Source organism: Diabrotica virgifera, chromosome 6 (assembly GCF_917563875.1).
Source record: "Diabrotica virgifera virgifera chromosome 6, PGI_DIABVI_V3a".
Taxonomy (NCBI): Eukaryota; Metazoa; Arthropoda; class Insecta; order Coleoptera; family Chrysomelidae; genus Diabrotica; species Diabrotica virgifera.
This window is the reverse complement of record NC_065448.1, coordinates 162,118,829-162,145,854: the sequence shown is the minus strand read 5'-3', so window position 1 is coordinate 162,145,854 and position 27,026 is coordinate 162,118,829. Positions and strand designations below refer to the sequence as shown.

Genomic DNA, 27,026 nt, shown 5'->3' with positions numbered 1-27,026 from the left:
CTATATCTACAGGTTCTGCAAGTTGTCCATCTATTCTGACTTCCATCTTGTTATTTTGGTAGATGTTCTCAATAGTTTTTATGATATCTAGAGGGATTTCTCTATTATACAGAAGGTGGATTACATCCCTGAGTCTTACTCTGTCAAATGCTTTCTTTAAGTCAATCAGACATAGAAATGCTGGTCTATTATACTCTAGTGATTTCTCAGTAATTTGCTTTATGACGAATATTGCATCTGTACACGATCTTCCAGTACGAAAACCCTGTTGTTCATCTGCTAAACTTATCCTCTGATTCATTACGTCTTGTAAGATTTTAGTTGTAAGTTTTAGGGTAGTATTTAACAAGTTGATACCTCTGTAGTTCTCTGGCTGCTTTTTATCTCCTTTTTTGAATAGTAGGATTAGTTCGCTCGTTCTCCATTCTTCCGGTATTTTACCGTGTTTTATGATTTTGTTAATTAATGTTGTTAATTGTTCTGTCATTGCTGCTCCACAATATTTCAGTAGTTCGTTTGGTATTCCATCCTTACCTGCAGCTTTTCTGTTCTTCAGCTTTTCGAGTGTTTTTCGTACTTCCTGTGCACTTATATTAACATCTTCATCTGTGGTAATTTCTGGTGTTTCCGGTTCTAGCATTATTTGTTCTTCCTCTGCATAAAGCTTTTTTATATAGTCAATCCATGTGTCCTTTTCTATGTGTTTTGGTTCTATTAGTTCCTTTACCTCCATTCTTTGACCTCTTATAAAGCGCCATATTTCCTTTTGGAGACCATAAAAATCATGTTCCATTTCTTTCGAAAAACGTTCCCAGTGATCGTTTTTTATTCTTCTTACTACTGAATGTGTTTCGTTTCTTATGGTCTTATAATTATCGTATGCCTCTTGTGTTTTAGTTGACATGTATTTTAGGTAGGCTTTTTTCTTCTCTTTACATTTTTCCTTCACTTCTGTGCAAAACCATGGAGTTCTTTGTCTTGGAAGCGATTTATTTTTATTAATGCTTCTTTCACCAAGAACTTCCTTGGCTGAGGCTAAGATATTAGACTTAATTTTTGCCCAGCTTTCTTCGACTCCGTCATTTTCTGTGATGACTACTAGTGAAGCTAGAAAAAATATTTTAATTCATTCACCTAATGTAAAACAAAAAATAAATAAACTGTTATATCAGTACTGTTTACTACGAGTTCATTAATTATAATTTATAATTTTTTCATTATTCAAAACATACGTTTATCGGATTTCCGTTGATTTTAATAATATTTATTTTTAGGATTTGAGGTGACACCATCGACTACCGCCTCGGGTGTCACCCATACTAGCTACGCCACTGCCTAGATATTTGAAGGTTCTAAAAAGTATAATATGAGGACTATGAGCTGATAAAAATTCCGTGAAGACGTACAGCTGATTTTACTATGTTTTTGCCTATAAAACGTTTCTTATACATTTTAGACAAAAATGGCTCAAATAAAACTTGTAGATCATAAAAAGTTCTTTAATTTTGAGAGTTTCCAAATTAAAATACATAAACAATTGACAACTGTATTTGCCCAAACAGTCAATCTAGAGGTATTTTGTAAGTCTTGCTAGATTTTTGAGCCTTCATTTTTACCGTATATTAAAAATATTCTACATTTTATTCCGGTAGGTGTGAGATGACGGAATAAATTAAAAATAATAAAAATAAGTTAACGACGAACAGTAAAATATTTATTTATTTTGGTAACAAAAAGGTGTTTTGCTTAGGTCTCGGAAGAGAGCGAGAGTCGGGTGTGTCTGTGTGGTTCACATGCTGTGAAGAGACTGTTAAGAAAGCCACAGACGCTAATCTGTTTGTGTTTCTACCCTCCGACCAGATGGGCAATAAATTATTTAGATCTGGCGTATAAAAACAGAAACACTTCTGCAGTTTTAAAAACGAATGTATGTCCAAAGTGAGTTGTTGGCATTATGGTCTGATATGGTAATTAATTTATGGGGACTTCAGTTTGTTAAACTGAACACTCCAAAAATATATGGTTAGGGGATGCATTTCGTTTCGTAAAACCGTGTCTTTCTTAGCATCTGGTTTATATATATATATATTAACTGTGACTTTTATATGACCCATATTATTTCGTTTTGAGAAAAATTATTAAAATTAAAATTAGCAAAAATAGTAATTAAAGCGTATCGCTATATACCCCCCTCCGAGAGACTAAGACGATAGATAATACATAATATATACATATGATGAAAAATTGCAAATAACAGGAAATAAAACAACGCAATGTTTATACGAGGAGAAAAAAATCACTGAATTCACTGTTAACCTACACTTTCTTGATAACTTCCAGTAAATCTTGCCTTTCTCTTAGGTCTGCTGTTTGTTTTGTTGGATACTATCATTTTTTCTGGTTCGTGATGGGTACTTTCGTGAAACTCATACGCTGGCTTCAATCTGTCTATGGAAATTGTTGTTTCTTTTCCATTTACACGGACGACAAACGTCTTGTCACCTCGTTTGACTACAGGAAAAGGACCGTGATATGGGTTTTCTAAGCTGCTTTTGATTGTATCACGGCGGATGAAAACGTGAGAGGTAGTTTTCATGTCTTTGAAAATAAAGGTGCTTTTGGATCCATGATGCGACGGTTGCGTAGGACGGAGGTTTTCGAAATGGTTTCGAAGTGTTTTTAGGTATATGTGAGCACTGTCGTCGGTGTTTCTTTGCGACGAAAACAATAGTTCACCTGGCAAACACAATGGTTCTCCGTACACGAGTTCGGCGGCTGAAGTACCTAAATATTCTCTCCACGCTGCTCGTATGCCAGTAACACTGAAGGTAGGCTTTCGGTCCATCGGATGTTTTCATGACATCGAATTGCTGCTTTTAACTGTCGGTGAAATCTTTCTATCATACCATTTGCTCGAGGATGATAGGCGGTTGTCCTTAAATGGGTAGTTCCAGTTAATATGCAGATTTATTTGAAAAGATGCGATTCGAATTGTCGGCCTTGATCTGTTGTGATGCGCTTGGGAGTGCCGAAACGAGCTATCCAACCAGAAAAAAATGTTCTGGCTACTGTGTCTGCTTTTTGATTAGGCATCGGGAAAGCTTCTGGCCAACGTGTGAAACGGTCGACGCATGTTAGACAGTATCTGTTTCCTTCTGAAACCGGCATCACTATAATGTCTATGTGGACATGTTCGAATCGGCTGGAAGGTGGTAGAAAACTTCCAGTAGGTGAAACAATGGTGCGCGATATTTTCGATTTTTGGCACTGTATACACGCTCAAGTCCATTTCCTCACATCTGATTTAATGGATGGCCAAACATATCGCTGTGTGATCATCTTCACAGAACTGTTGATTCCGGGATGTGCTAGGTTACGGATGGTGCGAGAAATTGCCATTCGAAGTGGTTTCGGTACAAATGGTCTGGCTGTAGATGTTGATATGTCACAGTACAAACTCACGTTTTGTTCGGAAAAGCGTATTTTCTTCATTTGCAGTGACGTTTTCTCACTTAAAAAAGTTTGCAGCTCTAGATCAGTTTCTTGTGCGAGAGCTAAGTCCATGATGTCGATATCTTTCTTGATGCTATCGACTCGAGATAGTGCTTCTGCCACAATATTTGTTAATCCAGAAATGTGCTGAATGTTAGTACAAATCTGTCCTATATAGTCTAAATATCAAAAATGTCTAGGACTAAATTTATCTAGCTTCTGAGTAAAGGCGAAGGTGATTGGTTTCTGGTCTGTGTATATCGTTATGTCCTTGCCTTCGATCATATGTCTGAAGTGTTTTATGGCTAGATATATAGCTAATAGTTCTCTGTCGTATGCACTATATTTCTTTTCGCTAGGTGAGAATTTCTTAGAAAAGAAAGCTAAAGGTCTGTATCCGTTTTTTGTTGTAGTACAGCTCCAGCACAAAAATCAGAAGCGTCACAAGTGATGGAGATATCAACATCGTTTACAGGGTGGCTCAGTAAAGCAGCGTTAGCTAAACTGTTTTTGCAGTCGTCAAAGGCTTGGATTCGCTGTGGTGTCCATTCGATTGGTGCTTTTCCTTTGACATTACCTTTTAGGGCATCATGTAGTGGTGCTTGTAGCTCAGCTGCATTGGATATGAACCTTCGGTAGAAGTTTAACATACCTAGGAATCTGCGTAGGTCTTTCACTGTTTTGGGATGAGTGAAATTTTGTGCAGCTGCTACTTTTTCTTGTGGAGGTGTGAGTCCTCCATCTGATACTGTGTATCCCAAAAAGGTAATCTAGTTTTTGCCGAATTGACACTTTGCTGGGTTTATCACAACGCCGAACTGCTTGAGCCTTTTGAAAATTTCTTCCAAATGCGACATATGCTGCTCTTCGGATTCTGGTGCAATGAGAATGTCGTCGATGTAGGCGTAGGCGAAGTCTAGACCACGTAAAATCTCATCTATGAAACGCTGGAAGGTCTGTCCTGCGTTTCGTAAACCAAAAGGCATATATAAATACTCGTACAGCCCAAACGGTGTGGTAACGGCGGTCTTTGGTGTATCGTCGGTGGCTACTGGTATCTGGTTGTAGCTCTAACTAAATCTATTGTAGAGAAGATTGTCTTACCAGCTAGCGACTGACCGAAATCCTCGATGTGCGGAATTGGATATCGATCTGGAACTGTTCTTTGATTTAGACGTCGATAATCTCCGAAGGGTCTCCATTCCTCACCTTTCTTCGGGACCATATGCAGTGGAGTAGACCAGTTACTTTTTGATGGTCTTATGATGCCTAGCCGTAGAAGATTTTCAAAATCTTTTTTAGCCCATTGCAGTTTGTCAGGTGCTAATCGTCGAGGCTTCGAAAAAACGGGTGGACCTGGTGTTGTATCTGTATCGATGTGGTGCTTGGTTTGATGCTGCATGTCTTTCACGATACCGCCGGGTCGCGTGATTTCCGGAAATCGTAGCAACAGTTCATGGCAACGCGACACTTCCGCGATAGTCTTTACGCTGCCATCGAAACACTCTTTAACGTGTCCCTTTGTTCGAAGGGTTGTCGTACGGTCTACTAAGCACTGGTTAGCAATGTCGACTAGGAGAGCGAAATGGGAAAGTAAATCAGCTCCAATGATAGGCTTTGAAATCTCCGCCACTACGAATCGCCACGTAAAATCACGCCGTAGTCCGATGTTTAAAGTCAAATTCACATAACCGTATGTCGCGATTTTAGTGTCATTGGCCGCGTATAATTCGTATGAAGTCTTTTCGTGTGCACCCCGTACATATTTCCGCGGGAAAACGCACAGATCGGCACCGGTGTCGATTAAAAACTGTTTTTTAGTATCATAGTCTGTTACGTAGAGGCGGCGAGACTTTGGACTTCGATCGGATGCCGCACTTACCGACTGCCCGCGATGTTTCCCTGATGTTTGCACGGAGGAGAGCACTTTTTAGCCTGGTCACCAAAACGGTAGTGATACTAACAAATGTCACTATTACGTTCCCTGCTGTAGCTCCTGTCTCTAGGATAAGGTCTGCCTCTTGAGTTGCTGCGGTTACGACGGTATGTGTTAGTTTGTGCTTGAGCCTGCGACAAACTAGCTAGCTGAATTTTCATTTCAGCTAATTCGGCTGTCAATTTATCGATGGTACTTTCGCGCGCGTTGGAAGCTTTTGAAATATAGACGCTAGGAGCTATAGCTTCGGAGATTGTGTCAGCTAGCTCGGCAACTGCGTATAAACTAGCTTTAGCTTGAGTAGCTAGGATAGCCTGTGTAGACGATGGCAGTCTACCTAACCACAGAGATCTTACAATATTATCTGGTACTGTTGTGCCTGCTAAAGACTGAAAATAACGTAAAAATTGAGAAGGTCGTCGATCGCCCAGTTCTTCATGCTCAAGTAGTCTTTTAATTTTTTGTTGTTGAGATGCACTAAGTCTCTTAATTAACTCTGACCTTAATTTTACGTACCTCTCTGTTGCTGGTGGTGACACAATGATGTCCCTAACTTCTGATATGTACACTGTTTCGAGATTAGCAACTATGAAGTTAAATTTTGTTGCGTCACTTGTTATGTTTGCAAGTGTAAATTGGTTTTCCACTTGCAGGAACCAAATTTCAAGATCGTTGGGCCAAAACGGTGGGAGTTTAACTGAAATCCGATCAACTGAAGCACTGTTATACTGAAGCACTGTTGTTGGCACTGGTACTGTCCGTCATTTTCGATGCTCACTGTATTTAAAAATCGGCAAAAATATATAATTAGCACTAATTTGTTAAATTTTCGCGGCGTTTTAAATGTTCTCGGGGTCACCAATATTCCGGTAGGTGTGAGTTGACGGAATTAATTAAAAATAATAAAAATAAGTTAACGACGAACAGTAAAATATTTATTTATTTTGGTAACAAAAAGGTGTTTTGCTTAGGTCTCGGAAGAGAGCGAGAGTCGGGTGTGTCCGCGTGGTTCACATGCTGTGAAGAGACTGTTAAGAAAGCCACAGACGCTAATCTGTTTGTGTTTCTACCCTCTGATCAGATGGGCAATAAATTATTAAGATGTGGCGTATAAAAACAGAAACACTTCTGCAGTTTTAAAAACGAATGCATGTCCAAAGTGAGTTGTTGACATAATGGTCTGATATGGTAATTAATTTATGGGGACTTCAGTTTATTAAACTGAACACTCCAAAAACATATGATTAGGGGATGCATTCCGTTTCGTAAAACCGTGTCTTTCTTAGCATCTGGTTTGTATATATTAACTGTGACTTTTATATGACCCATATTATTTCGTTTTGAGAAAAATTATTAAAATTAAAATTAGCAAAAATAGTAATTAAAGCGTATCGCTATAATTTTATTAAATTTGTTATTAAAAAACAGTGTATACCGGGGGTTATACACACCGTTTTCATACTACTACTATCGATTTACAGCTTTCTCCAACGCCTTCCGACTCCTAACCGCCATTCTTCTCTGTTTAACCATCGACCTGGAGGGATTTCTCTTTCCTCTAGTTCTTTTTCAATTACCTTGTGGTGTCCACGCCAAAATCTGTTTAGGGATCCTGTCATCTGACATTCTCTGTACATGGCCGTACTATACTAGCTGTTTTGTTTTTATGTCATCAATCATTGTATGTGTGACTCTCATCATTTCTCGTATTCTCTCATTTGGTATCATTTGGTATCCGTGAGCGGCCGTGGAGTAACGGCATAATCGCTGGCCTCATACGCCAGTGCACGTGGGTTCGAGCCCTGCCAAAGACAAACCATTTTCATTTCCAATAATGACACGAGCCGTCTCACCGTGCCTCGGAGAGCACGTTAAGCCGTCGGTCCCCCTGGGCTAGTGTACATCGGCACTAGTTACTTAAAACAGGGTTAAAGATGTAAATGGCGCCGGAACTGTCCGAAAGGATCTCCCCGGCAAAAATGCCATACGATGTTATTATTATTATTATTTGGTATCCGATCTCTTCTTGATTTGCCCGCTGCTCTTCTCCATAAGTCCATTTCTGTTACTAGTAACATTTTCTCCGTTCTTTGTTTCAGTGGCCAAACTTCACTGCCATATTATGTGATTACACTTTTAAGTATGGTTTGTATATGAGCTGTTTGTTCGCTTTAGATATTGTTTGGTCCCACAGAATGCCGCTTATCATGGATATGGCTTTTCTACCCTGTATGATTCTGTCTTTTCATTATCGCAGCAGCATCGAGTCTTCCATCTTGAGTTATCTTCATGCACAGGTAATTGTATTAATCACAGTGTTTAATTTATACCCCGTCGTCTAATGTAATGGACTGCTTTGTCCCTCCAATACACATTTCTTCAGTTTTCTTAATGTTGACTTCGAGACCACATTTGTTATATTCTTCTATTAGCTTCCGCGTCATGTAACTCAAGTCGTCATGATCCTGAGCAATCAGAATTTGGTCATCAGCAAAACATAAAGTGTATAGTGTTGTCTCGTCATTGAGAGGGATTCCCATGCCATTACATTTTCTTTTCCACATTTGGAGCGCTTGTTCCAGATAGACTTTAAAAAGGGTAGGCGAAATACAACAACCCTGCTTCAATCCTTTCGTGACCTTAAATCCCTTAAACATCGATCCAGTTTTAATTTTTGTAGTCGTTCCATTATACAGACTTTGGGCTGCTTTTGGACATTTTTCATTTTGTTCTTAATTTTTTGAAAATTATTTCCTGAGTGGAAATGGAAACGTCAAGTATATTTTTTAGGTAAAAATGGAATTGTTCATTCAATTGAATCAAACTGTGGCTAATCCCATATAAACATAATATTTAACTTAGACATGCCACAAGATTTCAGAACCTTGTCATAGAACAAATCTAAATCATAGAAAACATTATTTTCATTATTCTCTTTGGCTTTAACAAATTAAACGAGAAATTCAAAAATGATTTTTAACTTGAAATATCGAGTAGCGCGTTATTTTCTTTCTCCAAAAAATTAAACCATTATATGTATATACCACTGGATCCAAAAAATCAAACCAATGAATATAAAATTCTTAATTGTATGTCAAAGAATTCATAATAACTACCTCTTAAAACCCACCAAATTTTACTACAATGTTTCGGCAAAATCGTACCTAATAAATGTGTAAACATTTTTTTTGTTTAACGCCCTGTATCGTATCTTGAAAACGGATGGCGTGTTTTACCTATCCAAGAGATGGTGTTTGTTACCTTTTTTGAAACACTCCATATACATTACTTTTGGCTTCCCAATTTACATTTTTCCGTAAGTTTCTAACTTGTATCATACCATTATTAATCTTCTTTACCGGTCAGATAGAAACTTAATTCGAATATTTTCGAAGCGTTAAGATATTTTATTTTTTGAATGAAAACGGCGCGTCGTATGAAAACAAGATATATTTTTTGTTACAAATTAAACGAGGAATTCAAAAATGATTTTTAATTTAAAATATCTCAGTGGTGTGCTATTTTTTTTTTCTCTAAAAAATCAAACCATTATTCAATGGTATGGCGCGTATGCGCGTCAATGATAAACATAATATACTTAATTGTGTGTCAAAAAATTCACAATAACTACCTCTTAAAACTAACCAAATTGTATTACAATGTTGCCAGTAGTTTCAGCAAAATCGCAAAAAATGTGTAAACATTTTGTTTTTGTTTAACGCACTGTATCTTGAAAACGGATTAGGCTTGTATCCCGCTTACCAAAAAAAAGTTTATTAATAGCAAGCTGAAAATTTGTTAATAGCTTAACGGTGTCTAGTCGGACAAACTTTGATGTAGGTACGGGAACACTGGAACAGGGGAAGCTTGAATTGTGGGACAGCTTACAGGTTTCGAACGTCACACTATGAAAATGTACCATGTATTTTGTCGGACAGAATTTCCAATTGATTCGTTACCCTTTCATTAATCTCTCATGCAAAAATCAGACTGCTATTTACCACCAACCTAATTCCTGTCAGTTGACATGTTCTACGTGTCGGACTTATTAAAATGTCTAACATATTTGTCGGACAAACATTCTTTCATATATTATATAAAGTTTGCTATTGAATAAACTTAAAAACAACCTGCTAGTTTTCACAATCATAAACTTGTCAGAATGACACGTTTCACAATTAAAATCACGTTCCACAATTAACATTTTCTCTGTTCCAGTGTTCGCATACATTGTAGCAGTCACAATGAAGGGCGCTATTTTAATGTAGCACGCCTATGGATAACAAAGGCAAAAAATATGTAACATGACAAATTTAACAAAATATAAAAATATACTTGGTGCTACTTAATTTTTGATATATACCTCGGTAGCTCTAAGTCTTCAGAGACCTAGGGGTGTGGATTCTTAATAGATGTTAAATAAAATTGAAACTCAATTGCTCGGGGGGCGCCATAATTAAAAAAAGAAAATATCATATTATATGTTTACTTATAAAAAAATATTAAACTAAGAATGCCGGTTATTTGAAATATCTGTACTTACCGTAGGCTACTTTCATGCGTGATTATTTTATAAGGAGAGAGATTGGTAAAGAAAATCTAGTAATTAAACATAATTCTTATTTTATTGAAACAAATAAAAATTCAGCAAAGGTTGTTATCAAAAAAAAATAAAGTTTCATCAATTCGCGAGAAAACGTAAGAGTTCAACAATAAAAAATAGCGCAAGTACCTTGATGTGTTCTTTGTCTATAGTCCATCCATACGGCAGTTACGGTGTTAAACATTGTCCTAATGTTACGACACATTTTTTTGTCACGCACATAACGACACTCAATTTTACAAAGTACAGTTATTAATTATATTAGAGATGAAATTCTATTGTTCGTTTATTGTATGCAACACTGGTATACTATATTATTATTATTGTTATTAATTAATTGATTGAAAGAAACGAAGAAGTTTTCGACAAAAGAAAACTAATAGATGTGTTCGATCCATCACTAGGAACACAAAATACGGTCGAGAATTTACATTCTCTACGACCACAGCAGCCACTTGAGCCTAATTCGGCTCTGGAACAAAAACTCAAAAAAAAACTGTACTAAATAAAAACAACTAATTTTCTCCATTGAACTATTTTCAACAATTTTCTCCGTCAGCAAGGCAAGGCCTGCTGTGGAAAGACACAAACTTCTTATTCTAGCTCTCTAGAACTGATCCTCTTCTCGACTACTTCGAACTGATCTCGATTATACTTCCAACTCCTCTAACCCCCAAAACTCACTCCATCTCCCCATCTTTTATCCTACTACCGGTTTTACCAATCAAAAAAATTCGCCAATTTCCACTCTTATCTTAAAACGAATAAAAAAGGTTTAAGCAAACTTCAACCACGCCTTCAAAGGCAATAACTTATTCTTCGTCAAATAGGATTCATCTACGAAATTCTGATGATTTGTGTCTCAGCTCAAAATTCTCACGTTTTCGGCTGGTTCAGCTTTTCGCACAGCTGGCCCACTAGATACCAACAAGTATATTATATAAACAACTCAGAACCACCTAATCTCTATTGAGGAATTCTCAATATAAATAAATGAGCTTTAAAATAACATATTCCGGTCTAACAGACGCCAAAAATACATTAGCAAAAAGATTTACGAGTCTCGTCTCTTTGACGGCAAAAATTCAACTTCAGATAAAAACAAAGATACAAATACGCATGAGAATCAATAATTAATTACGTAATACTACAGATTCATGAGAAATGAAAAATAATCACACATTTCCACGCGACAAACAAACACAATTTCTGAAACGGATTTAGTGTATATACAGGATGGAGCAACAGTATCAGGAATTCGAAAACGTTAATGCCCTTTGCACACGTTACAACATCAAAGTTTGTCCAACTAGACACCGTTAAGCTATTAACAAATTTTCAGCTTGCTATTAATAAACTTTTTTGGTACGGGGAATCCAGTCCTAGATGGCGGTACAAACATTTTTTACTAAGCAAACCCCAATTATTTTTCAGTGTTTTACCTATCCAAGAAACGGTGTTTGTTACCTTTTTTTTAAACACTCTGTATACATTGCTTTTGTGATTTAATCTATTAGTTATTTAGGGTAGAACCGTGGCTAAGAGCCGTCTTATATTGAACGTAACCCAACCTAGTTATTTACGATATAAGATTAATATATTCTTATTTGTTTTTAGTGGATAACGAAGCAGAAGAAACCCACGAATGTTTTGTTTTCATCTCGGATAAATTAGCAGAAGAAATAACGTTAACAATCGGCCAAGCTTTTGAATTAGCCTACAAAAGATTTCTGGAGACGTCCGGAAAAGACTTAGAATCTCAGCGGCAAGCGATGATCCACCAACAAAGAATCAAACGATTAGAACAGGAAAGTAACATATACAAACAACGATTGCTAGACATTTCACACTTCGCCAGTATTAAGTTAGAGTTAGATCAATATTTGCGCAACCATGACATTAAAAATATTCTGGAAATAATCGGACAGAACGATAAAACGAGCAACAACAGAACTCCGTCGCTGACCAATGGTAGCACGAAATCACTATTGGATCTAAGCGAGTCTACCAATGGAAATCTGCCTCCAGTTCCACCGAGGAATTTTGATAACACGCCAGCAGTAGGAACCAAACTTGAAGGGTTAGTATTTCCCTTATTTTTGATATATTAGTGATCACAACCTTGGTTTTTATAATTTTTGTTTATGTACAGTGGTTCTCAGTATATTTTGACCCCCACTTATTTTTCTTAATTTCGGGAATACAAAAAAAAGTTTCGAATAAAAGTTGTATTATTTTATCTGTACCGACCAACAGTGTAGCAACAGACCAAATTTTGTATACAGGGAGTGCCCAATAAAATGCATCTTCAATATTTCAAATGGGACACCCTGTATTTTTTTATAGTTTTGAGAAGCTCTGCATTTCCTGATTACAAATATATAACACAGTGTAGCATTAGTTTTGTTCTATAATGGCGTATGGTATTACAAAAGGGTAACCACAGGCTATGCAACCCAGATAGCACAAGTACGTTTTATGGACATTCAATGGACGTACATCTGTGTACATTGGAACGTCCAATGGACGTCCCGCTAAGGTACAATGGATATCCGCTGGACGTCCAACGAACGTCCAGAGTTCACAAAATTCCATAGAACGTCCGCTACAAACGTACAGTGTACGTTGTTGAAGCTTTCAGTGTACATTTTATGTACATTCAATGTACATCTGATGTACATTCAATGTACGTCTTATGGACATTTTTGTAGGGTACTTTTCAGAAAGCAATCTAGTGTCCATAATTTTTTGAATACATACATAGCAAAAAGCCTTTAGGTATAGGAAATAGTTCCTATAATACTAAACTTATACTTTAAAATATTACACAAAATACCTTTTTTATTTCTCTTTATTATAACTTTATTATGTATACTTTATTATAGGAACTTCATTAATGCACGACTGCACTTGCACGATAAACAGCAAACACAAAGATATCACAGGATATATTATATTGTATGTTGTATGTAATAACTTAATAAAGACAAAATTCAGATAATGGCGCCCTATGATGCATGCACATTAAAAGAGGTTTATTTCTGTTCTGTTCCTTCCAAACATTATTTCTTAGAACTTAAAGTCAGTACGGTTGTATATTGCAAGCGGGTTTGCCATTCTGTGAATTATCATAAATAAATCTTCCTTCAGTATTCCACAACAATTACAGCGATAATCCCCTAAAAGTACCTGCCTAGTACTACTTTTTACGACCGATAGCGTGAAGAGCGACAACGTTGTCAAGAAGATTATCATTTAGTTTGGCGGGAAATTTAACAGTTATTTAACAAAATGCACATTTAAGATTTAAATTGGTAGTGTCTAATTATTGCAAGTTCTATAATTACCGATGCGCGATGTAGCTCCGTTATTCTGAAAAAGTTTACCATCGTTTTATCATCATCTAATATTATACAGGTTTAATTAAAATAATTTTAGTGGTTCAGTGTTTTAATTCGATGATGAAAAAATATGTGACTACATTTATTAGAAGCTTCTTGTATTCTACTAATAATATTGCTTTGATTAAAACAAGAAGCTATATATAATTACTCATAATAATAGTCGCAATTTGTGTAAAATCTCCATGGACCACAAATGGATGTCCAATGTACGTTGAAATCAAACGTCCAATGGACGTCGCGTAATGGACGTACATAGTACGTCCAATTTTGGTCCATGGACGTTTGGACTTTAAATGTACGTTATATGGACGTCCATCGGACGTTGTGTGCTATATGGGAACTGACATTTCAAAATGAAACAATTATTAATTTATTATAAACTGTCAGTCCTCATACCGAAATGCGTTATACTGCAGATGAAAAAGTAGATATATTCTCAATTTATGTAAAAAAATAATAAAAACAAGCAAGTGGCAAGAAGAGAATATAGGCTGATTTATCCAGATCGACAGACTCCTTCTGCAAAATCTGACGCATTAGAAAATTTGAGACGAAGATATTACTTGTGCACTGATAACAATGGAGGGCACTTTGAGCATATATTGTAATCTTAAATGTAGTTTTGTATCTTAAATGTAGTATTGTATGTCATTAATTTTGTTGATTTTCTAAATATATTTTTTTCTTATCTTAGTATAGTATAGTAGTATCATACGCCATTATAGAACAAAACTAATGCTACACTATGTTATATATTTGTAATCAGGAAATGCAGGGCTACTCAAAACTATAAAAAATACAGAGTGTCCCATTTGAAATATTGAAGATGCATTTTATTGGGCACTCCCTGTATACAAAATTTGGTCTGTTGCTACGCTGGTCGGTACAGATAAAATAATACAACTTTTATTTGAAACTTTTTTTGTATTCCCGAAATTAAGGAAAATAAGTGGGAGTCGAAATATAATGAAAAACCCTGTACGGGTGGTTAGATAAGTCCTTAGCCTCTCCACTTGATGGCTCCACTATCGCAAGAGAAATATACTATCGCGTAACACATTCTTGTAGACGACCTATGTCAAAATCTCAGCCCAATCGGACTAGTAGTTTTGTTTTGACCGCGTGTGTAAGCGAGCGTGTCTGAAGATTTTAGAAAAATGAAAAAAGAGCAATATCGGTCGGTGATTCGACTCTTGTATTTGGAAGGGAAATAACGCAGCGAAATCAAAGAGCGCTTAGTTGCTGTGTATGGTGGCTCTTCTCTTTCAATGGTGACCGTCAAAAATTGGTTTAACGAGTGTCAACGTGGTCGCACATCGGTATTTGTTAAGTCACGCCCAGGGACCCCGAAAACCGCTACCACACAGGATAAGGTGAAAGAAATCCACGATCTCGTATTGGCAGACCGCCGACTGAAGGTGCATGAGATAGCTGAGACAGTAGTTATCTTAAGAAATGACGTGTGCATACTGCGTGAAATTTTGGGCATACGGCAATGGGTGCCGTATTTGCTCATCCCGGACAATGCACATCGATGAGACCACTGCAAAGCAGTATCTAAGGCTGTTTAAGTGTAATCTAATGGAGTTTATACGTCGTTTCAGAATCGCCGACGAAAAATGGTTCCACTGGTATACACCAGAGACCAAGGAACAGTCGACACAGTGGACGTCACCTTGGGAACGTGCTCCGAAGAGGGCGAAGACTGTTCAATTGGCCGAAAAGGTGATAGCTACTATTTTCTGGAATTCTCAAGATGAGATCTATATAAACTTCCAGTAAAAGAGCAAAACGGTCACAAGGCTTTGCTGTGCCGCATTATTGGACGGATTCGACGCCGAATTTCACAAAAAACAGCCCCAATTGGGGAAGAAACCAAACTCTTCCACCATGATAATGCACTATTAAATGCATTCGACAAATTGGGCTAGGAACTGCTGTCCCATCTACCTTATGCTCAAGATTTGCGCCTGTACGACTTTCTTTTGTTTCCAAACGTGAAAAGTCTTTCGCCGGGCAGAAATTTAAGTTGAATGAAGAGTTAATCACCGCCATGGAAGCCTACTTTGCAGACCTCGAAAAAATGTATTTTTCAGGCGCGTTAAAGAAGATGGAGTAGCACTGGGTCAAGTGTACCGAGCTAAAGGGAGACTACGTTCAGAAATAAGTCACAACTACTCGAAAATTTTCGTTCTCCTTTTGAAGGCTAAGTACTATCGGATCGCCCTAGTATGTATATTCCGGTTTTAACATCTGTCTGTACGGACCAGTATAGTTCTTCCACTCTAACTTTTCCCATGCATGAAATTATTCACGAATTACCTTTTATACTAGGTCTCTTTTTTACTCACAGAAACTAGTATCGCAAAATTAAGCCGCTTGTCCTTAGAAACCACTAAGTAAACAAGGATAAACAATATGGCACGTCGTTGATACCTTGTTTGTTATGAATTTTGACGTTTATGATTTTAAGTGACAGTGACATTAGCGCATTTGTTTATTTGGTTTGACAATAAAGTTTATTTGGTTTTATATTTATAGAAATATAACATTTCCCCGTTCACTGCCGGTTAAAGGAAGAGTTGCAATTCTGATTTTGATTCCCCAGACAAGGACGAGTATTAATATCGTAGTGTTGATAACTCAATTTGTGAAAAATTTGCACTTGTGTCACTGTTTCCCCAAAGGTGCGATATATTAAAAATATTAAGTGTGTTTTTATGTGTCACTTGATAGTTTTGTATTTCTCAACCTTAGGTAATATTAAATCTTCTTATTAAATCTTTGTTGTTGTGACGATTTCTTAATTTATTTATTACCGTTCTATATTTATGTTTATACTAATAATAGTCGGTATGATGTTCAAGCTGTTTAATGTTGAGTCCATCAATCTCCTCAATAGCGAAAAAAGAATAAACACTTCAATAAAATAACTTTGTAAAATACGTCCAAGGAATAATTGCCATTTCCTAATTATTACTACTGACAATATGTATCAATGACGACGTTTCACTTTATGTTTTGATTTAACTTGTTTTAAAATGAATTTTGACGCATGGGCAAAGATAAAATGGAACAACTATATAGTAGAACCCCGATTATCCGTGCTCCTCGGGACCGGAGGTGGCACGGATAATTGAAAAGCACGGATAATCCGAACATGTATTTCTTATGTATAATACATACCTATGTACGCATACACATACATATGTACCTACCATAAAAAGATAACAGAATAAATAAATCTTTCATTATGAGTCTCTCTTTTGGCGTATAGAGTTTCCGTCGAGTGATTTACGATGACGTTATTTTGATAAAACCTCAAAAATACAATTTGAGTAATACAAAATCATAGCACGGATAATCAGCATTCGGATAATCGGGGTTACTGTAGGTAGTACTCATTCATCTGCCTACTCGATTCACTAGTAAATTCTGATTCTAAGCCGCAGATCCATTTTGGGTTGTATTTATAAAAGTTAAGTGGAGTATTACAAACGAACATCTAATGTATCAATATAATCTAAAACATTTTCGGTCGCATTCAGGAATTTATCAAAAACTCCAGGGAACCACCTTCGGGGGTATTCTTCAACAATATGACAGACAGTCTAGTTTGTCGTTCAGTACCACAGTCACAGTCAGTAATAAGGGCTTTCCCCATCTTGTAAGTTGAACTGAGCTGACATTCAACTCTCAATATGTGAGGTTCATCCCTTTCACATTACATCCACGTGGGTTAGAGTCCTGTGTTGCCCTGGGTAATATCCAGGAATATTTGCAACATCCAATATTATTATCACCAAATGTAGTACCATTTAATAATTTGTAAAGTTTAAATGGTTTTTACCCAAAACATTTTGTCTAACAATAAAACACTGAAAACGTTTGTTTTCTATACTTCCACAAAATTTATTATAACTAAGTGACTACAGCTGTTTCGGCGGAGTGCCTTTCTCAAGTGATATAGTTTACAATGTGTTTGCCTTTTTAAGTCTTCAACTGAAGAGGTTGAGGAGTGGGGGGAGCTGTTTGTCTCGAGTTGGTCATTCAGAATTATATCTGTATTTTTCAGTTTATTAATTTCCATAGATTCTAAAAAAGATAGCTTAAGGCCTTTATTTTGAATATGTAGAATTTGAAACTCTTCATTGAAAGAATGATTATGATCTAGAAGGTGAAGTGCGTATGTAGAAGTGTCTATTTTTCTATTGTTGAATGCCCTTTTGTGTTCTGCTATCCGTTTGTCAAAAGTTCTGCCAGTTTGACCGATGTACGTTTTCGGACAGTCACCACAAGTTAGTTTGTACACACCACTCTGTAGTTGCTTTCTCTTTCGACTTTTATTGTTCTTAATATATTTGCTTAAGTTGTTGTTAGTTCTGAAAGCTGGTGTTATTCCTTTCTTTTTTATGTATCTGGCTATTTTTGTTGTTATCTTGCCAGTATATGTGAGAGAGCAGAAAGTACTGGGTTCTTTCTGTGGTGGTGGATACACTAATTTCAGGGCTTTCTTATGGAGTTTTTGGTTTAAAATTTTGTTAACTGTTTGTTCGTTATAGCCGTTGTTTACTGCTATTTGTTTAATGATGTTTAGTTCTATCTCGAAGTTATTTTTTGTCATGGGAATTTCTGTCAGTCTATGTATCATGCTATGGTAGGCTGCTAATTTGTGTAGGATGGGATGATGATGGGATGATAGATCCATCAATTATTTACAAAACATTTTGGTGGCTCACACATGCATGCTATTGGTTTTTAACAGTGATGATGGATCTTTTAATCCGAAAAAGTGTTGTTAGTGTAATGTAACACTTATTAGGGTCTTTTAAATATACCTTTTACAGAGGATCCAGTTCTTGAAATATTTTAGTAAATAGTTTGAATGAGTGTATTGAAGGTAATGCTTGTTGTACTAAAAATGTATACAAATTTTTGTCTAAACATAAATAAAACTACTAATTTACCGACTTCTCCCCCATCTCCCCCCCCAAACCGGACGCTCAAAATGGTGTAACTTTTTACTGAACAATATGTGGACCATATAGAACAATTTGGTGTTGGAGGAAAACTTTTACTTTGGATGTCTGGGTTAGGCCTTTTTTTGGACCAATTATACTATACTACCTCTGTAACTTTGGAACCGTTCATTTTAGAAGGATTATGCATAGGGTCTTTTTTATTTCAAATTTAATTTATGGTGTATTCCACGAATCAACGACTGTTTTGGATTATCGCGACAACGACTATTTTAGTGTGCAACATAAGAAGTACGAAATAATTTGTCTCTAATAATTACTCCAATAAACAACAATATAATTTGCAATTTACTTTCGTTCTTCATATTTTGCACAGTAAAATATTCGTTGTCGCGATAATCCAAGAGGGTCGTATATTCGTGGAATGGGGTATAGAACATTTTTGTATATGTAGAAGTTTGTTCATGCTAAACCGCATAGTTTTAGAAATATTAACGAAAACCGTAAAAAACTCCTAATTTATCGACAATAAATTTTATCTTTTACAGTTTACTCTTCAACGAGTTGGATCCCGATAACGATTTCGATCCCAGATCCTTCGAAACCAACTCCACATCTACCACCAACGGTACCGCATCTAGTCCACCTCTAATCGCACCGCCACCAAAAGCAGCCAGGCGGACCAATTTACTTGTCAATAATGGTAGCAGCAATGAAACGAATAGGTCCTCAGGTCAAGATCTGTTCGGAACCGCACCCTTCACACCAAATTCAACAAGCAACTTTAATAGTAACAATAAAGTGTTGGACCCATTCGAGATGGGAGATTTTGCAACTACCCCCACGTCGCAGGACATTGAGAATGCTATCGGATTATTGGACAAGAGGATACTAGAAATGAAGGTATGTATTCGCTGTATAAGATTTACTTTACTGGTATTTAAAAGCTTTCTTTATTTTTCAATAGTAATAGCATTCAATATACACTTCTCTACATTTACAATGCTCCTTGCTTCCTTTTTTTCTTAGCCTTCTATCCTCCATGATTGAACATATGCCTCTCCCAACTCCTTCCATCGATTTCTATCCTGAGCAACATATTTTCAATTTGTTCCAGCTATTACTTTTATATCATTTACCCATCGTATCTGTGGTCTTCGTCTTGGTCGTTTACCTTCGTAGGGTCTCCAATGTTTATTGTGGCGTTCCAACAAAGATAAACAACATATGGTTAAATCGCCATTTAAAAAATCTTGAAAAACCAATTGGAACAACAGCAATATAGAATATAGCTTTGCATAAAATCCACCCCATTCTCGACCGACTATGCTTAACAAATCTAACGCGTACGAATAATCAGAAATCTTTTTGTGTAGCAGTGTAGCCTGCGAAGCTCTATTCGAGTTTGGTAATCTTTGTTGTGATGTCCTCGACTTTTGTTTCTGATCTTACCCAGTCGTTCAAATTTCAAAAAGATTGGAACTATGCCTACTGAGTTGCATGCCGCCTGTAAAGAAGTTAGTTTGAACATAAATTTTGGAAAGACACAGTACAATATAAATACATGAAATTCTAATTGCCAGGTACAATCAAACTGCTGAACTGCAAAGAAGAATCTTTTTAGCATGGGCTGCATATGGAGCTTTGTCAGACATCTTTAAGAACAACGTGCCAAATTATTTGAAAAAGAAGACATTTGACCAATGTGTGCTTTCAGTCATGATTTACAGCGCCGAAAGACTTTCCTTAACCGAGGCCACATCAACCAAACTCAGAGTAGCCCAATGAAGACTGGAATGATCGCTACTTGGACTGACTCTCTGGATATTAAATGTTTCAGAATAATTAGGGTCAACTTTAACGATGCCTTTTCATAGCCTCTAAAGATGCGCTTCCTGTACTATTCAAGGCTCCTGTATATTTAAAAGCGCTTTTCATTGTAGGCTCGTGAGAGAGGTTGCAAAAGATTGTCTATTTTACCAAAGTACTGAGCCGTAAGTAACTTGCGATGGTAACTGATGTGTATAACCATAACCAACAGATTAGCCTTAGTTTCAACCTCTAGATTTCACCTAGAACGCTTCTGCAGTTTGGAATTCAGGGTTATCACTAGATACTTGACCTCATTGGTTCTTTCCAGTTTATCCCTGACTAATTTCAGCTCACTTAGTCCAGTAAGTTACCTTTTATTAGTACTTATCTACTTTCCGTGCCCGGAACACCAACAATTTTAAATTTTGTACTTCCAATTGTTGGCCACATAAATCTAGGATTTTCTAAAATCAATTCTGCGTCTGTGCGGGTCTCTTTCATCTCTGTGCATGATAGTAGATGGTGACTATTGGGAACAGGGACGCAATCGCAAGTATCGTCCTCCTGGTATTCTTTTTTCAGGTTACTAGCACAATGTGAAACGCCTTCTCTGGCCGTCTTATCTAAAAAGACTTTTATTTGTGAAGGCTACCAATTTAATTTTGGTAGAGAGATTATCTTTCAGACACCAATTCTCTAAATGAAGGTAATATAACATCTATAACATCATCAAAGAGCTTTTTTTCGCAATGTTATTGTTCAGAAAATAATAATGATACAGCAATTCTGTGAAAACAGCATGAAAGAAGAATAGTCATATTTTCAACGCATTAAAAAAAACATTAGAAAGTCATTTTTATCACTCAGAAAACATCTTACTAAAATAGTCATTTTTGGCTTATAAACACTTTGAATAACTTTGTTAATATGTAGGCTAAAACTACAATGGAATTTGAAAAACTGGTATTATTTTTCGCCTAGGTTAATTACAGTCAAAGTTAGCCACTTTTTTTATTTAATTGACGGCTACTTTGTTTATAACAATTAAGCGACCTAACTAAAGCCATTTTAAAGTTGAAGATATATAGGTTATGTGTAAAAGTTTGAGTAAACTTTGAACCTCAGCACAAACTGAGCTGATTCTGCAAATATATGCTGCGATTAATATCTCTGGAACTTGTTGATGGATTTTGATCATAATTTTTGAAGTTATACTTCTTTCGGCGCGATTGAGATTAAGGGGGAATTTATATTGATCTGCGCGCATGCGCACACCGACAGTATGGTATTAGTCGTTATACGGGCTCTGATTGGGTGTTGAAATGATCTGTCAATAATAAATAATTGTTCAATATGAAGGTAAACAAATGTATAATGTTTTATTGTTGTGAGGACAGAAACAAAAAAGTTTATAATTATAGTGACATTTAAATAGTTTTTAAAAGCAACAGGTACATAATAATTGTAAATGTATCATAGGTACCTACCTATTTGAACCTACCAAAATACATAGTATGTAATACTTTTATTTACATAATTTGATTACCATCAAAATTTCTATCAATGTTCACCTAATATATTGTTTTCTTACTCTATGTTTCGTTGTATTTTTTCAATTCTAAATCATTTCAATTCAAAATCAAAATAATTTAATTTCATTCAAAAATGTCAAAAGCTTAATCCGTTTAGTTAGTCGATCTTCGCACATAATGACACATTGCCTCCGTGGCGAAGCGTTTAAGGCGAATGAACCCCAATATACCAACCGCGCTGATAGCTGGTTCGAATCCCAATAAAAACTTTTATTATTTTTTTTATACATTTTATGATTGTAAGTATATTTATTATATAATTTTATTTTCAGAAAATACGTATTTAGTTAAAAAATTTTCCGACAATTAATGTTCAGAAATCATTTGTGGCATTTTTAATGTATTTGTGTGTGTTTTATTCTTTTATTATTTTAATTTTTGGCACTGTTTTAATAAAAATGTTTGAGAAGTAGTAAGTATAAATTAGTTTAATATTTAAATAAAATATAAATAAAAAGTATATTAATTTCGTTTAAATCATATAATAGAAGTATAACTTCTTACGTGCGTACAAAGTACACACACATTCTTTTTTTTAATTTGTATGTACTCGTAGTCTTATAGAGTACGTTATGTACATACAACCCCACCTAACATGACAAAATGTTAGGGGGAACTCCCCTTATCACTCAGGGATATGAAAAATAGATTACGACCGATTCTAAGACCTACCGAATATACATATACATATAATTTCATAAAAGTCGGTCAAGCGGTCTCGGAGAAGTATGGAAACTAACACTGTGACAGGAGAATTTTATAGATGTAAATATATAGATGGCTATTAACAAATAGGGGTTGGTGATAGAAGAGTAAAAATTAAGGGTTGTATGTATTTTTTAATTCTACATCATATAAAATTAAGATAGATAATATTGTCCAAAAAAATAAAAAAAAAAATTCAGGGGGCAACCGCCCTTATAACTTATGGGTATAAAAAATAGATTAAAACCTCTTCAACGTCCTACAGGATAAACGTGTAAAATTTTATAAAAATCGGCCAAGTCGTTTCGGAGTAGTATGGTAACTAACACTCTTACAGGAGAATCTGATGTACATAGAAGTAACTGCGAATTAAATAATAAAAGTGGCTAACTTTGAACCTAATTAACTTAGGCAAAAAGTTTTTTTTCTGAAAATTCGTATAAAAATACCAGCTTTTGAAATCCTAAAGTAGATTTACTCTATAGTCAATATTAATAAAGTTATTCAAATTGTTTAGAAGCCAACAATGACTCTATTTTACTAAACTTTTTTCGGAGTGATAAAAACGACTTTTTAATGATTTTTTTCAATACTTTTAAAATATAACTATTATTCTTGCATGTGGTTTCCACAGAATTGCTAGTTCATTATTATTTTCTGAACAATAACATTGCGAAAAAAAGCTCTTTGCGATAAACAAACTGAATAAAATTTTAACTAATTGACGAATCGCCTTAAAATTTTTTGTGCATTATATGAAATGTTTGACTCAACTTTTCGTGCAATATGAAAGTCTTATATATGGCAATTTTCGCAAAAGTTATAGCACATTTTTATTTTTGAAATTTTAGTCTTATTTTACACTTTCCGAAACAAAAAAGGATCGGACCAAAATTCAAAAAGTGCCATTTTAAACCTTGGCTCATCTACAAAAAGAAGAATATTATAAATAAGATATTTAATTACCCTATTTTTACCTGTAGCGATTTAAACGAAAAAACTGCCATTTTTGACCCTTATTTGTTAATAACTAAGTTTCTCGTCCGAACTGTGACGGGCATTTTTGTATTTATAACGTATTAGGTATATAGTACCCAAAAAATCCATTTGCAACTTGGCTGCTCAAGTGTCCCGACAAAAACCTTATTTCTCTGGACTATATTCAGGGCGGCTTCTTGAACACTTAAGCAATCATTAGAGAGAAAAATAAACGTCACTGATATGTTTTGCTGGAGGAAAATGTTACTATTTCCATGGACCTAGAAGATACTCATTATTCAAGGGAAGGGTGAAAGGCCGAAGTCCATGAGGAAGATTCCAACAAGATGGATTGACCAAATCACAGGAAGTTGCAAAAGACCTATGCACAATGTAATTGAAAGTGACCAAAAAGTCTATGAAGACGGACCATACAACATACTCCCTCCAGGGAATAAAGACTGAAGAGAGACTTATATTAACAACTAATGCAAATTATTTTGATATATAAATCGCTATATTTTGATTGGTTTCTAATGTATTTTTGTTTTGTTTCAGACTGGATTTAGCCGTGGAATCAGTTTCGGCAACGACGATTTCTCATTGGAAATGCTGGATCCTCTAAAAAACTAACAATTATTTATTAATATTAGTTATAGCAATAATAGTACATTTACCATGACATGAGTCAACACTATCAAATTGATATGTAAAACATCATTGTGAAAAAATATACCAAAAATAGATAATGTAGTTTATAAGAAAATTCATGTATGTATCCAAAAATCACAATTTTATTTTTCATTTCTTGTTCGATATTTTTTAGTATATTTTAGCCCCTTATCAATTCTTTTGAAATCACTAGATCTTATTTTGAATGTTTTACGCCGTTTTATAGACTGTATTTGGTGAAGTCTTGGACTAATATGAGGTATTTGAATTTCCACACACTTTCCACACTTTTCTTTCTTATATTTTTATGATCTGTTCACAACTAGTCCTGTCAACTTCATTTTTGAATCTTTTAACTCTTTTATATTGCTCATGTCTCAAGTGCAATATCATCTTTCATTTGTTCTTGTTTGAATTCAGTCACAAATTATAACATTTTTATATTCTTGTAACGTATGTATTCATAGGCACATTTTAAAGTAAGTATCGTTTAATAAATCCCATTTTAATAAAAGTCGACCATCAGGTTGAACAATAACTGCAACACTGTCATTGGTCTCATTGTTGTAGACGTGGCACCGACTATCAAGATGCCGTTGCTCATGTAAAAATCGGGCGTTTAATTTGGCTTGCCTGGTATCTGTGTGACACATGTAGTTATAGACTGCGTATGCGTCAAATGCTGACTTTGGCGATGCAGAGATGTGATTTCCAAAGAGTACAGCAAATGACAATTATGGTAAGATTACTAAGGAAGTAAAAATCTTCTCTTGTAGGTAGATGGTATATAATTTATAAAAATTTTCTAAAAAAGATCCAAGTTGGACTTAAAGTGGGTACATCACTAGTACAAAACAAACGTTTTCGGACTAATCAGTCCATCATCAGGTTAAAAACTTCAGATCCAAAGTAGTTGGAATAGGTAGGTCGAATGACCTTACCAGTATAAAAATTAACCATTTCGGCTACATCGATGGCGACAATAAGTCGATGTTATAAGAATACAATGTAATTAGACTATAATGGAGTCTTCATCTTGGCTTCAAACTGACAGACTTAGATGGAATGGCTTAATTTTTATACTGGTAAGGTCATTCGACCTACCTGTGTAGCTAGTTCCAACTACTTTGGATTTGAAGTTTTTAACCTGATGATGGACTGATTAGTCCGAAAACGTTTGTTTTGTACTAGTGATGTACCCACTTTAAGTCCAACTTTGATCTTTGTTAGAAAATTTTAATAAATTATATACCATCTACCTACAAGAGAAGATTTTTACTTCCTTAGTAATTTTTTATTATGGTATACAGCCAATGAGAGGAATTTTAAATTATGTTAAGGTTTCGTAGCTAAGATTTTTCATCTAATTTTACCGATACTGGTAAAACAAATCGTCCATCTGAACACTGTTGTCATACGAACCCTTCACAAAAACGCAACTAATTGAATTTCCAGCTTGGAATTTGGAATCATATCGCTGATGGGAGGAGTCAGGTAATCTCAGGCAAAAACAGGTCTTTTGCGCACTTCATCATAATTCGTGTCTGTAGTGCTTATTTTAAAATGTGCCCGTACCTTCAAATCTTTATTATAGTAGCAAATAACATATCTAGCTTTTTAAATATCTTTTGCCACAGTTTTTGTAGCAAATTGTTGTTTCATTTATGTTGTTTCATAGTTTTAGTGGGTTATTCTTGCTCTTTCTATATTTTAATAAAACAATTAAATAAACAACCTGTTTGAAATTACGGTAGTTTCAAATAATCGGTTATATTTTGTTGATTCATGCTTTTGTAAATGTATTATTCAATGTTTGTCATATTGGCAAGAAAAATTCGTGATTTAATGACTACGTCAAAAAAATTTTATACATAATTTTAAGTTATATATTTTCCTCAAAGAAGTATTATAATTCATATATAGTATGTTTTTGTGAAATTCTTTTGTTGTGTACATTATTGTTATAAGATTTATATATTTCTAATTTCTTAAATATAAATATTTTTGGTAACTGGATATTTTCTTTTATTTTAGCGACCAATTTATGGGATAAATTGATCTTTATTTAATAAAAATAAAAATGTATACCATTTTTATTCAGTTGCAATGCGAAGGCAAAACAATCTTATTTTTCACTTAGACCAGGGAGCGCAGTCCAGCACTCTGAATCAACGATTTTCGACTATTACTGGAGTCATCATCGGAGAGGCGTAGGCCTGTTGCTCTCTGCTCGAAGTGACCCAACCATGAAAGTTTATCCCCGCATTGCAACTGACATGTATGGAGTAGGTGACTAGCGTCATCTGGCAACTGAAAGGTAAAGTTTTCAATCCTAATAGCAACATTAACACTAGCAAGTTGGGCTTAGCTTACCTGCCTAGAAAGCCGGAAGGGATCATTTTGGCCCCACATTCTTTAATCAATTAAAACTCACTTTAAAGAAATTACATCTACTCTAGACGATAGAATCTGATTTTATTTTTAACATTGTTTAACACATTCGCTGCCTATCAAAAACATTCGGAACACCATACAGTTTGCAGTTTTTGATATTTGCCACACATTGCCTTGTTACAGCCGCGGCAATGATTGGAAGTATGAAAACTTGGTCCATTGGTCCATTTCCCTGGTAAAACTTATTGGTCCATTTCCCTTTTTGATCTGAGTTTATGATTTTTTAGAGTAAACCGTCTACACACGGTCTGACAAAAGCATCTGACTGTCGGGGCTGACAACGTTGGGTCTGACTGTTGGAACCTGTGTAAGCCTACCCAAGTAGCAATTTTACGACCTGCAACCAATTTTGTCCTAATGGGACGTTAAATTTAAGGACAAAATTGGTTCACAATAAGC

At 35.4% G+C, this 27,026-nt stretch overlaps 1 protein-coding gene across 3 annotated transcripts in view; it reads left to right on the top strand.

The window, feature by feature from the left end:
• The window catches only part of LOC126886409 (PTB domain-containing adapter protein ced-6), a 299,658-nt gene extending 273,469 nt beyond the window's left edge, over positions 1–26,189 (top strand). For all 3 annotated transcript variants that reach the window (XM_050653345.1, XM_050653344.1, XM_050653346.1), the window contains exons 4-6: positions 11,649–12,111; positions 18,963–19,317; positions 24,060–26,189. In XM_050653345.1, coding sequence (XP_050509302.1) covers positions 11,649–12,111; positions 18,963–19,317; positions 24,060–24,134 — 893 coding nt within the window. In that variant the 3' untranslated portion in view covers positions 24,135–26,189. The remainder of the gene's footprint in view (positions 1–11,648; positions 12,112–18,962; positions 19,318–24,059) is intronic.
• Positions 26,190–27,026: the final 837 nt, after the last annotated feature.